The 15,599-nt window shown below is 39.2% G+C and overlaps 1 protein-coding gene across 1 annotated transcript; it reads left to right on the top strand.

Moving 5' to 3' along the window:
- The first annotated feature begins 2,296 nt into the window (after window positions 1–2,296).
- On the top strand, window positions 2,297–14,994 carry LOC148347525 (ectonucleotide pyrophosphatase/phosphodiesterase family member 7-like). The gene is made up of 6 exons (XM_088324275.1): window positions 2,297–2,588; window positions 4,867–5,012; window positions 6,149–6,781; window positions 6,857–7,094; window positions 11,818–11,932; window positions 14,716–14,994. The coding sequence occupies exons 1-6, from the start codon at window positions 2,297–2,299 to the stop codon at window positions 14,774–14,776; spliced, it is 1,485 nt and encodes a 494-aa protein (XP_088180401.1). The 3' UTR covers window positions 14,777–14,994.
- Window positions 14,995–15,599: the final 605 nt, after the last annotated feature.

The following is a 15,599-nucleotide window of genomic DNA, read 5'->3' as shown; positions in this document are numbered from 1 at the left end:
TCTTTGCACTACTGTATACTACTCATAGCTATAAATATTTAATATATTATTTGTACTTCAATACTCCAACTCAATACAACATTTTATTTATATCTGTACATTCAAGGAAACTGTGCGGGTCAGATGTATCAACATTTTGTTCTGTATACATGTGCACAAGAATGACAATAAAGTATAACTGAATCAGAATCGGAATCTAAATTAGACTGAAACCAAAGAAAACATTCCAAAGCACAGGCGTTTAAAAAGTTCTACTCAAGGCTGAGGTCAAACTTAGGACAAGTATTGCGAGTATAAGTGGAATTAAACAGTGTGTAAAATAGTATATAACTTTAGTAGCCAAAGCAGGAGTGGCTAATCGGGAAGAACGGGAGACTTCCCAAAAGCTGGCTCATGTCAGGGTGGACTTTGGGCTGGCTGGATGAGAACAATTTTTCTTACATGTATCTGTCACTGTCATGATTACTGATCCTTTGGCGCCAACAGCCCTGGGCGATGATTGGCTCCCTGCTACTTTTTAAACCCCCTGGTCCCGGTTACCAGCGTCAGACCGTCTGCAAACCTTAGCAATACGCAAGGCCAGCTCTTTTGACTCCTGACTTTATCCTGCCGTTTTCTGTCTGATTCCCGTTGCCGACCTCTTTTCTGAACCCGTTTTACGTTTTTTTGCTCCTCTGCCCCGGCCATCGACCTGTTTTTTTCTCGCTCTTGACATTGCTTTCGATCGACACGGAAGTACCACTTCCGCGTTCCCAGCGATCTGCTACCCGTGACCGACGATCACCAGACCGTGGGTGCCAGTTTCTGATCCGTGACAGTCACTTGCACTCAGGGTTGGGTAGGGTTACTTTATCTTGATTACTTTCAATTACTTTTGGATTACTCCAATACCAAATATGCTAATAAAAGACAAAAGAAACTAAATATGAATAAAATGATGACTCACAACACGTGGTAAGCTTTCTCTCCTGGCTTTGATCTCTGTGATCGCCGGCAAAACTAACATAAAATGCGATAGAAACAAAATGAAAATAAACAGCTTGCCAACATTATTTTTGCCGTTTCATGTGTTCCGTTACTCACCAAGCCTGCACAAAATTTAGCAATTTTATTTTAATGTGCGGGCAGCACGGCAGCGCAGTGGTTAGCGCTTGTGCGGCACAGTTCATGTCATGGGAACCTGTCGTGGGTTCAAATCCAGCTCCAGACTTCCTGTGCGGAGTTTGTATGTTCTCCCCGTGCTTGCGTGGGTTTCCTCCGGGCACTCCGGTTTCCTCCCACATTCCAAAGACATGCATTTCAGGTGAATTGGCCGGTCCAAATTGTCCCTAGGTGTGAATGAGCGAATGAGTTGTCTGTCCCCGTGTGCCCTGCGATTGGCTGGCAACCAGTTCAGGGTGTCCCCTGCCCACTGCCCGGGGATGGCTGGGATGGGCTCCAGCCCCCCCGCGACCCTAATGAGGATAAGCGGTACGGCTAATGAGATGAGATGAGATTTTAATGTGCGAGTTTCCCTTCTTTCGAGGCAATAGACCATGGCTTCCGCAGACCACCACAAAGTTAAGAAATCCTATTCATAAATCTTTTCTTTATCCTTTACCCGCTCACCACTTGTTGTGGAGACCCGGGTGCTAAATGACGTGTAAACGACCTGATTTTTTTATTTTTCCACGTTCATGTTAGCGTAATCTTTCGTACGGAAGATTACGCTAACGCGAACGTACGATTAGCCTGGGTTAGCTTCATGTTTACGTCCGTGGTAAACATTCAGGTTGTTGGAACGGATTAAAACGATTTTACATTACTTTTAATGGGAAAAACGATTTTCCGTGATCGACCGAATCGGTTTTCGAACAGGGTTCTGGAACGGATTATGGTCGAGAACCGAGGTTCCACTGTATTCCCTTTCGAAACGGTTTATTGCCTGCATTGCAAACCTACCACTGGAGTCTGATGTAGAAAACACTAACCCAATAAAGATTTTACAGAACAAACAATCCCAGCCTGGTGGTAAGTCCGTGTTTTGTTTTCACATGTTGACAATATTTTCATTACAGAGATAGCTTTGATTCATTGCGTAGTTTCACCCCCCTATATGGAAATCGTGGACCTTTAAAACACGTTATACGCGAATAATCCCCTTTATGAGTTGATAAGATAAGATTTTAACAGCGTTGTAAACGGAGATAAAGTTTGATGCTATCTGCGGATTAAATTTCACATCATCTGCATTTATTATTCGGTTTGTCGGAGGTTCGGTTATAAACATCCCTCGTACAAAAGTTAACCTCATATAATGTCCCGGGCCGTCACCATGCTTGTGCTAGCGTTCGTTTTGGGATTGCTCGCAAGTCCTCGTTCCTCCGCGGCCCCGCCGGGGGGGTTAACTTCCGGATTTTCGTCAGTTCTCGGTGGGTCTACGAGGAATAAACTCCTGCTCATCTCGTTTGATGGATTCCGTTGGGATTACGACCGGGACGTGGACACCCCTCATCTTGATCGAATGGCAGAGGATGGCGTGAAAGCTGAATATGTCACACCCGCCTTCCTTACCATCACCAGCCCCACACACTTCACCCTTCTCACAGGTAGAGAAGACCCCCGGGATACAATATTAACCTGTTCTCATTTGTGGGTCGTAAAGTGATATTGCTGTATGGCGGGGGAAACCTACGGTGATTCGCGAATTGGTTCCAGACCAATGTTCCCTCTAATTTTCCTCACGGGTCTGAGCGTTCACACAAAGTCGGTGAGCAACGCTTGAAACAACAGTGAGCAACCGTAATCCCAAGTGTGGCAAGATAATTCATTATCAAACATGTAAAAAACTTAACATCAGGTTACATTTTGCTGAGGTTCCGGCAATGCAAAATTATTTCTCTCTTTTGAATGAATTGACTCAAAGGTTGTACGGCCTACAAACGTCGTTTCTTCTTACAATTCTTTCACAAGATATCCATTTCTTTTTATTTCCTGATATATTTTGTCGCATAATATTAACATTTTTGGGGGCTTATTTAGTCGGTTGTAAGATACAGAACTCTACTTAATCACAATTTTAGTGGAAGTATAATGTTTCACTTGATATAGTTGGAAATTATTTGAATGCAACACGGACTTTTTCTTCTTTTTTCCGTGTTTTTTTTTCTACTTTTTTTTAAATTCCTTTAAAAAAAATCTCATTGTGTTTATTTTTTCCGAGCTGTTACTTTTTTCTTTTTGTTCTCTGTTTACTTTTTTTCCTACATTTGGCTTTTTTTCTAAATGTTTCCTTCTTTTCTTCTCTTCCTTTTGATAATTTTTTTCAGCTTTTCACTACTTTTTCATTTTGGTATTTTTTTCTTTTTTGTTCTATTCCCCCCTTCCTTTAAGTCATGTTGTGCACAATTTTACATAATATTTGGTCATGTTGGCATTAAAGAAGCAAAAACAACCTGAAGAGCCGTTTAGGACCCAAAAGAGCCGGTTCTTTTTAGTGAGCCGAGCCGAAGAAGCCGGTTCTCGACAAACTCTACTCACTTTACTCAACTTCGTTCTACTTCGACTCGACTTCAAAATACCGCATTTAGGACACAACGTCAGGGGAACCCGTGTATTTTTACCTTCATGCACTGTAACTTTAACTTGAGTCACTTCTTAATTAGTAATTTTGAGCCCTGATTTTTGTGCGCTGGCTAGATTTTCTTGCGCACGCACGCAGCTTAGAGGGAGCACTGTTCCAAGCCCCTTGATACTCCAGGTAAAAACCTTAAAATCATAAAACAGCAAGTACTACTTATAGGTAATTTACTTTTATATGATAAAGATTGTAAATAAATATACATCTAAAGTAAAATTAAATGTTATTTGCCTTTGGTCTGATGTGACTGGAGCTGGTCAAATGGAGTTAGTGGGTGGATGACAAAGGGGGTGAGACAGCGGATTAAAATTAAATTGAGTTTAAACTTCCACTCGCGAGGAATTGTCTGTGTTTAATTTCTGCTTACTTTTACGAACACTTGTCCTGTTCGTCGATTGGTTACCGCCATATTGCTTTGTGATGATAACAAAGCTCACTTTCCATGGTTATTATGTTTTTTTTCTTCGGTTCAGTCGGTGGAAGTGAATACCCCTAAGGAGACGAATTGATTAAATATAATCTTCACCCTTTAGCATTCCTGCAAGTTTGGGACCCACAGCTAAAAGAAAAAGTATAAATAATATATTACTGTCCTCACAGTAACGCATACGATTTTTGAGAGTTATGCCAATAGCATGTCGGCATCTCCATGATGCAGACCAGCATCTTATTTGACCTGGACCAATAGCATCTTAGAGAACTCGCACAATCATGCACACCACAACTTTTTTTATGTTTTGGGTTATGTAAAAGAATCTGTTGTTGATGTTGTATGGTGGGGAAAATTATGAAACAAAAATCATCTCGTTCCACATTTTAACGTAAAAACTCTTTCCAAGTACAAGTCCCTTCCTAGTAGAATTTGGCTTAATATGAAATGTCTTGGGCAGCACGGCGGCGCAGTGGTTAGCGCGTGTGCGGCACAGTTCTGAGGTCATGAGATCAAACCTTCCTGTGTGGAGTTTGCATGTTCTCCCCGTACTCGCGTGGGTTCCCTCCGGACACTCTGGTTTCCTCCCACATTCCAAAAACATGCGTCGCAGGTTAATTGGCCGGTCCGAATTGTCCCCAGTGAGTTGTCTGTCCCTGTGTGCCCTGCGATTGGCTAGCAACCAGTTCAGGGTGTCCCCTACCCACTGCCCGAAGATAGCTGGGATGGGCTCCAGCACCCCCGCGACCCTACTGAGGATAAGCGGTGCATATAATAGATGGATGGATGGATAAAATGTCCTGGTTTTACTCGGCAGGGCGTTACATTGAAAATCACGGCGTAATCCACAACATGTGGTTCAACACAACGACTCAGGAGAAGAAGCAGTACTACATGACCCAGTTTGTGGATTCCTATTGGGACAATGGCAGTTTGCCTATCTGGATTACGGCACAGAGACAGGTGACTTGAAACCCATCGAAGAAAAACCTTGTTGAAACGATGTTTAATTTTAAGAGTTTATATTTGATTCATGAAGGGGCTGCTAAGGACTATATGAAACCAAGAAAAGTCCAAAACCGGAGCTCAGAGAAACAATAAGAAGACTTTTGAGATTCAAGTCTGAGACATTATCAATACTGTATATTCAACCCTCACTATAAAGCGATAGCTTTTCACAGTCTTGCTACTTCACAAAAGAATCCCTCAACGTTTTAGCATTAGGGGTTAGAATTAGGGGTAGGATTTATAATTAGAGGTTGGAGTTAGGAGTTTGTTTTAGGGGTTAGAGGGGATCGGTTTAGAGGTTTGATTATGGATTAGGGGGTTCGGTTTAGGGCTCTGAGTTAGCGTTAGGGTTAGTGTTAAGGGTAGGATTAGGGGTTAAGGGTAGGAGTTAGGTTTGGAGTTTAGAATAGAATAGAATAGAATATACCTTTATTGTCATTGTTACAACATGGGTTGAATATATTGTGACAACGAAATTGGACGTGGCACTCCAGTTTCACATTTACAGTGAGGATAGAAGAAAACAAAGAAGATAAAGGAACAAAGAAGATATTTGTACTGTCCCTCTAGCAGGCTTTGTTTTTCTCCGGAGGGGGTGTATGAGGGGGTGGGGGACAGACAGAGATGGTCGGATCCAGCTAGGTGGGGGGGAGGGGGAAGCTCTGTAGACATGTTTGATCCGGTGTTTTTTCCCCCCCTGGTTGCACAGGCCACGTATTGAATGAATTTGGAAAGTACAGTCCTTAAGCATGTAGAGGTTTGAGTTATGGTTAGGTGGTTTAGGGTTAGTGTCAAGGGTTAGGGTTTGTGGTTAGGGTAGGGTTAGTGGTTAGGGAAAAGTTTAGGGGTTAAGGGGGTAGGGTAGGCGAGTTAGTGGGTTGGGGTTTAGGAATTCGGGTTATTAAAGATGTGTTGCAGTGAAACTAAGGAAAGAAGAGGAAAAATAACCATGGTAACCAAGCTTCATTTAATTCAGGGATACATACTATTTTTTGTACTGTACTTTAAAGAATGTCGCTCCAAGATCTTCCACTCCGACCGCACAATTTTTTGACAAGTTCTGACGTTATTTCTTTTTTATCCTGATCTAGGGACTCAAAGCAGGCTCACTGCATTTTCCCGGCACAGCCGCGACTTACAAAGGAGAGACCGTGAAGGTGAAAGAAGTAGAACCTCGTTTTTACGACTATTCAAACGAGACAGAGTGGCGACGCAACATCGACAAGGTGATCAAAGAATGGTTCCACCAGCAAGACCTGGACTTTGTGTCCTTGTACTTCGGGGAACCAGATAAAGTCGGCCACAAGTACGGACCCGACTCCCCGGAACGGCGGGACATGATCCGGCAGGTAGATCGGACCGTAGGCTACATCCGCAACGAGATCCGTCGGCACGGTCTGACCGACCGACTCAACGTCATCATCACCGCCGACCACGGGATGACCACGGTACTCCGGGGTTCGGGGGTCCGGGAGATCATCCTGTCGGAAATCCCGGGATTTAGCTTCAGGGACGTTCAATTCCATCTAGTGGATTACGGTCCCACTGGAATGCTCCTTCCTAAAGAAGGCAAGCTGGAGACGATCTACCGGGCTCTCAAGGGAGCTCACCCTCGTCTTCATGTGTATAAAAAAGAGGAAATGCCGGCTAGGCTGCATTACGGTAATCACTCTCGACTACTTCCCATCATCCTCTTTGCTGATCCTGGATATGTCATCAATGGGGTGAGAAATACCATTTTTTTTTCTGGATTCCTATCTGAAAAGCCCATTAATGTTTAGTTTTTTTTCCCAATATAGCTGTTCCCTGTGCAGTTTAACAAAGGAGAGCATGGCTTTGACAATCATGTGTTGGACATGAAGCCTTTCTTTAGGGCAGTGGGGCCAGATTTCAAGAAAAATCTGGTTTTCGGACCCTTTGAAACGGTCAATGTGTACCCACTGATGTGTCATTTGCTACAAATTCATCCGGAGGTCAACGACGGGCATCTGAGCAATACTAAGGACATGTTGAAAAACATGGGGCAAAAAGATGACGGTAGGTTGTGTGGACTCTTTCTACTGTCCTGCTAACTACCTTTGGTTTAATGACCCAACTATCCAAAAGCTAGGTGACCGTTTTTTCGTTTCTAAAAAAATTCAGAACATCAGATAATGTTCCTGGTGCATACCTCTCTACCCCATAAATGAATAAAGCCGCCCATTATGTCTTATTTGGCTGTTAGATTGGGTTAGGTTATGTTAAGTTTGGGTTCAGTTCGGTTATGTCAGGTATAGCTTTTGGTTTAAGTGAGATTAATATACTAGGTTTAGCTTTGGTTATGTTAGAGTAGATTTACGTCGGGTTACATTAGGTTGGGTTGAGCCTTTAGTTTATGGCTAGGTAAAATTAGAGGTTGGGTTAGGTTCAGACTTGGTTAGTTTAAGTTAAATTAGATTTAGGATGAGTTACATCATGTTAGGTTTAGCTTTTGTTTGGGTTAGGTTATAAAAGTTTAAGTTAGATTTAGGTTGTAGGGTGTTTTTGTGTTCAGCCTTGTTTGATTCAGGTTGGGTCATGTAATTTTAGGATTAGGTTTAGTTTAGTTTAGGTAAGGTTAAGTTAGGTTAGGTTAGGTGTGTTTGGTTAAGGTTGAGTATGGTTAAGTTTGGGTTTGGTTTGGTTATGTTGGGTATAGCGTTTGGTTTAAGTGAGGTTAGAATAGATTTACCTTTGGTTATGTTAAATTAGATTCACTTTGGGTTACATTAGGTTTGGTTGAGCTTTTGGTTTGTGGTTAAGTAATATTGGATGAGATGTGGGTTGTTTTATGTGTAGTTTGACAAAGGTTAGATTTAGATTAGATGAGGTTAAATTAAATATAGGTTGGGTTAGGTTAAGGGATGGTTAGTTTAGGTTAAATTAGATTTAGGATAAGTAAGATTATGTTTTGAAAGGTTATAAAAGTTTAAGTTAGATTTAAGTTGTAGGGTGTTTTTGTGTTCCGCCTTGTTGGATTCAGGTTGGGTTATGTAATTTTAGGGTTAGGTTAGGTTAGGTTTGGTTAAGGTTGAATAGTTTAAGTTTGGGTTTGGTTTGGTTATGTTAGGTATAGCGTTTGGTTTAAGTGAGATTAGAATAGATTTACCTTTGGTTATGTTAGATTGGATTCACTATGGGTTACATTAGGTTAGGTTGAGCTTTTGGTTTATGGTTAGGTAAAATTAGGTAAGATTTAGGTTGTTTTATGTGTTTCACCAAATTCAGATTTGGATTGGGTGCGGGTAAATTAAAGGTTGGGTTAGGTTCAGACTTGGTTAGTTAAGGTTAAATTAGATTTAGGATAAGTTACATTATGTTAGGTTTAGCTTTTGGTTTAAGGTTAGGTTATAAAAGTTTAAGTTAGATTTAGGTTGTAGGGTGTTTTTGTGTTCAGCCTTGTTGGCTTCAGGTTGGGTTATGTCATTTTAGGTTTAGGTTAGGTTGGGTTGGGTTAGGTTAGGTTAGGTTAGGTTAGGTTAGGTTAGGTTAGGTTAGGTTAAGGTTGAGTAAGGTTAAGTTTGGGTTCAGTTTGGTTATGTTAGGTATAGCGTTTGGTTTAAGTGTGATAAGAAAAGATTTACCTTTGGTTATGTTGGATTAGATTTACTTTGGGTTACATTAAGTTAGGTTGAGCTTTTGGTTTATGGCTAGGTAAAATTAGGTGACATTTAGGTTGTTTTATGTGTATTTTCACCAAAGTTAGATTTGGATTGGGTGTGGGTTAATTAAAGGTTGGGTTAGGTTCAGACTTCGTTAGTTAAGGTTAAATTAGATTTATGATAAGTTACAGTATGTTAGGTTTAGCTTTTGGTTTAAGGTTAGGTTGTAAAAGTTTGAGTTGAATTTAGATCGTAGGGTGTTTTTGTGTTCAGCCTTGTTGGATTCAGGTTGGGTTATGTGATTTTAGATTTTGGTTAGGTTAGGTTAGGTTAGGTTAGGTTAGGTTAGGTTAGGTTAGGTTAGGTTAGGTTAGGTTAGGTTAGGTTGGGTTAGGTTAAGTTAAGTGTACGGTGGGTTAGGTTTGGCCGGAGTATATTTTAGTCCGGTAGTAAAAAGTTAGGTTTAACTTTTGGTTAAGAGTTTGGAGAGGTTATCTTAGACTTAACTTGGGTTAGGTTATTTTTCGGTTTGCTTAGGTCAAATTTAGGTTGGATTCCTTTAGATGAGGTTTAGCTTTTCGTTCAGGTTTGGGTCTGTGATATTCGGTTAGAGTTAAGTTACTTTAGGTGAAGTTGGGTTAGATCAGTGGTTCTCAAATAGTGGGGCGGGTCCCCCTGGGGGGCATGAGGCTCCGTCAAGGGCACCATGGGTGGGTTTGACCCCAGGCAACTTATTTTTTAATTTTCTGAAGAATCACGTCAAATTGCTCCTCCACTACACTAGGGAGCAGTGATTCTCTTATTGGCAGCGTTTCGTTTACATTTAACCTCCACGCCATGCATATAGCACACAGTACAAGCATTGAGTATAAAGATGTAGATACAAAGTGGAGCAGACACTCAAGTGACCCCAAGAAAATAACCTGGATGGGGAGACAAACTTCTGGGGGTGCGATAGGGATTTCTTCTTCCAAGGGGGTGCGTGACGGAAAATAATTAGAAAGCACTGGGTTAGATTTATATTGGTTTAGTTTTAATTCCGGTTATGGTTCTGTTTAGCTTATTTAACAGGGAAAAATACTAGGCGTAAATTCCTGTCCTATTTCTTACATTGAATTAAAAAAAAATAGAATTATAATGTTTTCCCTATATTGTATTACTCGTCATTCATTTTGAATAATAATGCAGTCTATTACTCATGTTCACAACCCCCTGCCTCCAGTATTTTGAAAGCATTTTAATTAATTAATTAAATTCAACAGCAAAATATACAAAATATAAATTTTTGTATAATACATTAATATAACTAGGACTGATACAAGACAATCTACAATTTGTTTCCAAACCAACCTTTTGAGGCATGAGAAATTTCGCACTTAAAGGGCAAGTAGCCATTTACTTTGTCGGGATGTACAAAAAAAAAACAACTTATATTGATTTTCCCGAAAACTAACCCAATATTTTAGCCATGTCTTGGACACATTGCTAATTATCACCCCTAATGCCCTCGATAAGCAGGTAGGTGCCTTGCAAGGCTGAAGCCGGTATCGGTGTGTGCATGGGTGCGTGTGTGTATGAATGGGTAAGTGTGAAATACATTGTAAAGCGCTTTGGGAGAAATGTTCCCTCTAAGCTGCGCGCGTGCGCAATTGCGCACTGCCCAGAGCTTTTCCGCGCACACGAAAATCTAGCCAGCTCACAAAAATCAGGGCTCCAAATTGCTGATAAGAAGCGAATTAAGTCAAAGTTACAGTGCATGAAGGTAAAAATACACGGGTTCCCCTGACGTTGTGTCCTAAATGCGGTATTTTGAAGTCAAGGTCGAAGTAGAAGGAAGTTGAGTAAAGTCAGTCGAGTTTTTCGAGAACCGGCTTATTCGGCTCGGCTCACTAAAAGGAACCGGCTCTTTCGGGTCCTAAACGGCTCTTCAGGTTGTTTTTGCTTCTTTCATCCCTATATGACCAAATATCATGTAAAATGATGCACAAAATGACTTAAAGGAAGGGGCAATAGAACAAAAAAGAAAAAAATACCAAAATGAAAAAGTAGTGAAAAGATGAGAAAAAAAGAAACAAGAGGAAGAGAAAAAAGAAGGAAAATTTCAGAGAAAAATTCAGAAAAAAAGCCAGAAAAAAAGAAAAGAATGAAACAAAGGAAAAAAAGTAAATAGAGAACAAAAAGAAAAAGTAACAGGTAGGAAAAAATAAACACAATGAGATTTTTTTTATAGGAATTTAAAAAAATGGAAAAAACAGGGAAAAAGAAGAAAAAGTTTGTGTTGCATTCAAATAATTTCCAATGATATCAAGTCAATCTTGTTGCCAACATTGTACTTGCACTAAAAAATGTGATTAAATACAGTTGTGTATCGTGCAACCGACTAAATTAGCACCCCAAAATGTTAATATTATGCGACAAACGATACCAGGAATAAAAGAAATTGAAATCTTGTGAAAGAATTGTAAAAACAAATGACGTTTGTAGGCCGTACAACCTTTGCAATAGTACGTTAGTCAATTCATTCAAAAGAGAACAATCATTTTGCATTGCCGGAAACTCAGCAAAATGTAACGTGATGTCAAGTTTTAGAGATGTTTGATCATGATTTAGTTGCCACACTTGGAATTGCTGTTGCTCGCTGTTGTTTCAAGCTCAGACCCGTGGAAAATTACAGGGAACATTGTTTGGGAGGTCTTTGGTTGACTTGAAAAGCGCTATATAAATACAGTTTACTTACTTACTAAAAGGAAAAAAAACACATTTTTACTCTTTCATAAACCCTATTTGGCTACCCAACAAATACCTGTATCCTCAAAAACACCAAAACATAGTTTAACCTACCCCCCTTGCAGATGTTGACCACGCCTCGGGTCTTATTCGAAGCCAGTTTAGTTAAAAACAGAAAAGCGAACGTGAATATTAGTCCCGCATTGTCAATGTTAATCCGTGAATTACCACGGTTGAAAAGACAAAATATTGGCGCGAGGCATAAAACATTATCGCCAAAGCTCGTAGCAGCAATTACGGAAACGCGGAGGCCGAAATGTTGCCGGCTCAACTCTTATCAAGAAGCCTGTTTGTGGCGATAAGAGGGTTACTCTGCGCACTCGTTTATGCCATTTTTTTTCTCCCGCCTGCAGGTCAAAAAACGACAACTTGGTCACCGATTGTCATCGGCTTATCGGCGGTGACAGGATTCCTGGCGTTGGTATTTGTCACAGCGACCGCTCTCGCTCTACATAAAAGAACAAAGAAGTAAGTGATGTCAACTGGAATGTGGGAATTGTGGATTACATACCGACTTCTATAGTGTAAAAATACTTCATTCATTTAACTATAAAACGGTTTATTGAAAGACTTCAGTGTCTAATATTTGACCACTAGATGGCACTGTATTGCCTAATAGGATGGGGCGGCGGTAGATCAGGAAGTAGAGCGCTCGTCTCAGTTCGAATCCGGGCTCGTCCGTGTTACATGTCGAAGTGTCCTTGGGTAAGACACTGAACCCCTAATACCCCCAATAAGCAGGTTAGCGCCTTACATGGCTGCAAGGCCGCTATTGGGAAATGTGAAGCACATTGTAAAGCGCTTTGGGAAGTCATTGACTTGGAAAGCGCATTTCATTTCAAAACCAGTGCCAAGAGCACAGCATAGTAGAAGGATGCCAGACAAACATGGCGGAGACTTCTAGGTAGGGATTCCACTATGTTATAAGACATACAAATTTCTCGACCTGTGATTTTTTTCATTAAAAATTAAGATTAGAATGATACTTCATATATTTTTGCCTTTTATTTTGAACTGAATATTACACACTGTCCCTTTAAATAAAAATAAATAACAAAGGGACAGTGTGAAATATTTAGCATCTTCTAGTCTTGAAAAATGAATTAATTACAAAAGATATTCTAGATTAAAATGATAATATAAATACATTATTTATATTATAAAAGTTTAATTTTCATTTATTTTTTATTCTTTCTTAAATACTTGTAGTTTGAGAATTTGGTATTCATGTGACATAAGATGAAAATCCCCTAGGTGACATCTTTGTCGGCCATCTTGTTTCTAGAGGTGTTAATTTTCTTTTTTCTTCCCCTTTTTGTACTTTCTTTTTGCCTTTTTCTTTTTTTTTCTTTGCTTTATTTTCTTTCTCTTACCTTTTTCTCTTTCTAAATAATTTTCTTTTTTCTTTCTTTTATTCTGGTCATCCTTTTCTTTGAAGTTTTTTACTTGCTTTTCTTTCTTTCGCTCTTTCTGTCTTTCTCTTTTTCTTTCTCACATTTTTGTTTTTACTTTTCTTCTTTCTTGTTTCCTCCTTTTTTAATTATTCGTCCTTTTTTTCTTGTTTCTTTTTATTCTTTTCTTTCTTTCTCTTTTGGGATTTTTTTGGGTTTTTTTTGTGCCTTTTTAAATTTCGTCTTTCATTCCTTCCTCTTTTCTTTCTTTCTTTCTTTCTTTCTTCTGTCTTTCGTTCTTGCTTGCTTTTTCTTCTTTTTTTCTTCTACATTTACTTTCCTTTACTTCTTTTTCATTTTTTTCTTCTCAAAAGGCTGGTCAGACAACTGAGAAGAAAAATGTTTTTTTGAGCATAATCTTTGTGATTTTTTTTGCACCCGTTTTTTGGTTGCACTACAGAATAGTTACATTTAATGGTAAAAGATTACACACTTTTCAGTATCATAAGCTTAAAAATGTGTAATAATATTGCACAACTTGAAGAAGCTGACATGTTTGGTCACCATTTTATTACTACGGAAGCCTGGATGACGATTTTGCAAAGTTAGCTTGAGGAAGGGTTGCTTTTAGCCATTAGATGCCACTTGTGATAGATAGATAGATAGATAGATAGATAGATAGATAGATAGATAGATAGATAGATAGATAGATAGATAGATAGATAGATAGATAGATAGATAGATAGATAGATAGATAGATAGATAGATAGATAGATAGATAGATAGATAGATAGATAGATAGATAGATAGATAGATAGATAGATAGATAGATAGATAGATAGATAGATAGATAGATAGATAGATAGATAGATAGATAGATAGATACTTTATTCATCCCCGCAGGGAAACTCACATTTCCAGCAGCATCCCTTTCTCTGAGAACAATGCAATAATAAAGCAAAAGGAATATACAAATACCCAATGTGACGTGCTAATAACCACTGTAGCGTGTTGTATAGAGTATCTAGATAGTGCTACACAGAATACATATTGCAATAAAATTCGGTAATATGCAATGTAGGGGGTGTGATTTAATGTGGGCCTTTACCTCGCCGGATGGAGTTAAAGAGCCTCATGGCATGATGAAGAAAAGATCTCTTCAGTCTGTCCGTGGTACAAGACAGTGACAGCAGTCTGTCGCTGAAGCTGCTCTTCTGTCTGGAGATAATGCTGTGTAGTGGATGTGATGAATTGTCCATGATTGACCGCAGCTTTTTCAGTTCCCCGTCTCTCAGCTACTATTGTCAGGCTGTCCAGCTCTGTGCCCACAACAGAGCTCGCTTTCCTCGCCGGTTTATTGAGACGAGAGGCATCCTTCTTCATGACGCTGCCTATTATAAGGCGCACTGTATTATAAGGCGCATGGTCAGCTTTTGAAAAAAATAACGGCTTTTAGGTGCGCCTTTTAGTCGTGAAAATACGGTAATTCAGAAAATTAATCCCATGCTTGCTGATTAAAGTTTCCCGTTGTAAACGATAGTTGTTGGGGGAGAACTAAGCCATGCTGTTAGCTAGCTTCCAGGCTATGCGAGAAACACAAACATCTGTGAATATAAATGTAAATTAAGTAAGCATGTTTGCGAATTTTGCAAAGCAGTATCCTTCGGGCTTCCGTAGTGCGTCTCCGTCTAATGTGCACGCTTCAACTCCATTCTAATCTACAGAAACATCTCGAAGGAAATTATTAAACACTGTCACTTTAAACATATCATTGTGGTGCAGATGTCATCTCAGTATTGTAACATTCTCAAATTTGATGAATGTAAACCAAATATCAAACCTGTTTTTGACCATTTTCAGATCGAAATGGAGCAAGAACACCGCTGATGGAGGAGAAAAGGACAAACAAACCGATTTTTGAGCGTTGTTGTTTTTTCCTTTTTAAATTTGATTGTGATTTTGTGAGTCCAATGACTTATCGCAAGACTTTATCTTCTAATGATAAACCTTATCGAGCACATAAACCCGCCCTGCTGTCCTTTTTAAAGATAACAAAGTCCATTCTTTTCCGAGTCCACATAAGAACGTTATTTGGATCATTCTTAATGTTCGCAACGTCAAAAATTGTACCCAAGAGAAGTAGAATAAACGTTTTATGTTTGTAATAAAAGAGATGATTTTTTTTTTTAACCGTAAATGTGTTTTGATGCTTTGCTTAATGTTATCCCAAGTTATAAAAAAAAGTTTAAGTGCTTAAAAATTATAGTGAAATGAATTGGTTGCATATTATCAAATTAAAGTAAACACTTTATTGTCTTTTCGTAACAGCATAAAATCCAAGCAATAATATTTTTAATCGACATACAATGTTTTATTATTAATTTTATAATGATCTCGCTACTTTGTACTATGTCTCCTGTATGTCCTGTTTGTACCATTTCGTATACAGACGCTGCCCTACTTATGAATAACGATCGAGTTGCTTCAGTGTTATATTTTGTATGTTTAAGGTCTGTATAAGTATGTTTGAGGCTTGTATCAGTAACCTATCTTGTTTTGTAGTAAAAAATGAACATTTAAAAAAATAATATGCTCTATAAAGATAAATAAAGTTGAGTTTAACTTACTTTTGGGAAATGCGCTTCAAGAGGTCCTCCTCTGTGGTAGAGAGTGGACGAAAAAAAACGCTCCAACCATTTTCTCAACCGCATCAAGCTTTCTTATTCCCTTTTCGTTTCAAAATA

The sequence above is a fragment of the Urocampus carinirostris genome, chromosome 19 (assembly GCF_059441175.1).
Source record: "Urocampus carinirostris isolate Australia breed hairy pipefish chromosome 19, RoL_Ucar_1.0, whole genome shotgun sequence".
Taxonomy (NCBI): domain Eukaryota; kingdom Metazoa; phylum Chordata; class Actinopteri; order Syngnathiformes; family Syngnathidae; genus Urocampus; species Urocampus carinirostris.
Note: the sequence above shows the minus strand (reverse complement) of the source record. Positions and strands in the feature narration are given on the sequence as shown.

Bases quoted from the DNA above. Each gene is read 5' to 3' on its own strand.
- LOC148347525 (XM_088324275.1), top strand. From the start codon at position 2,297: ATGTCCCGGGCCGTCACCATGCTTGTGCTAGCGTTCGTTTTGGGATTG. The intron at 5,013-6,148 runs GTGACTTGAAAC...ATCCTGATCTAG, and splicing joins GGATTACGGCACAGAGACAG to GGACTCAAAGCAGGCTCACT. The intron at 11,933-14,715 runs GTAAGTGATGTC...GACCATTTTCAG, and splicing joins CTACATAAAAGAACAAAGAA to ATCGAAATGGAGCAAGAACA.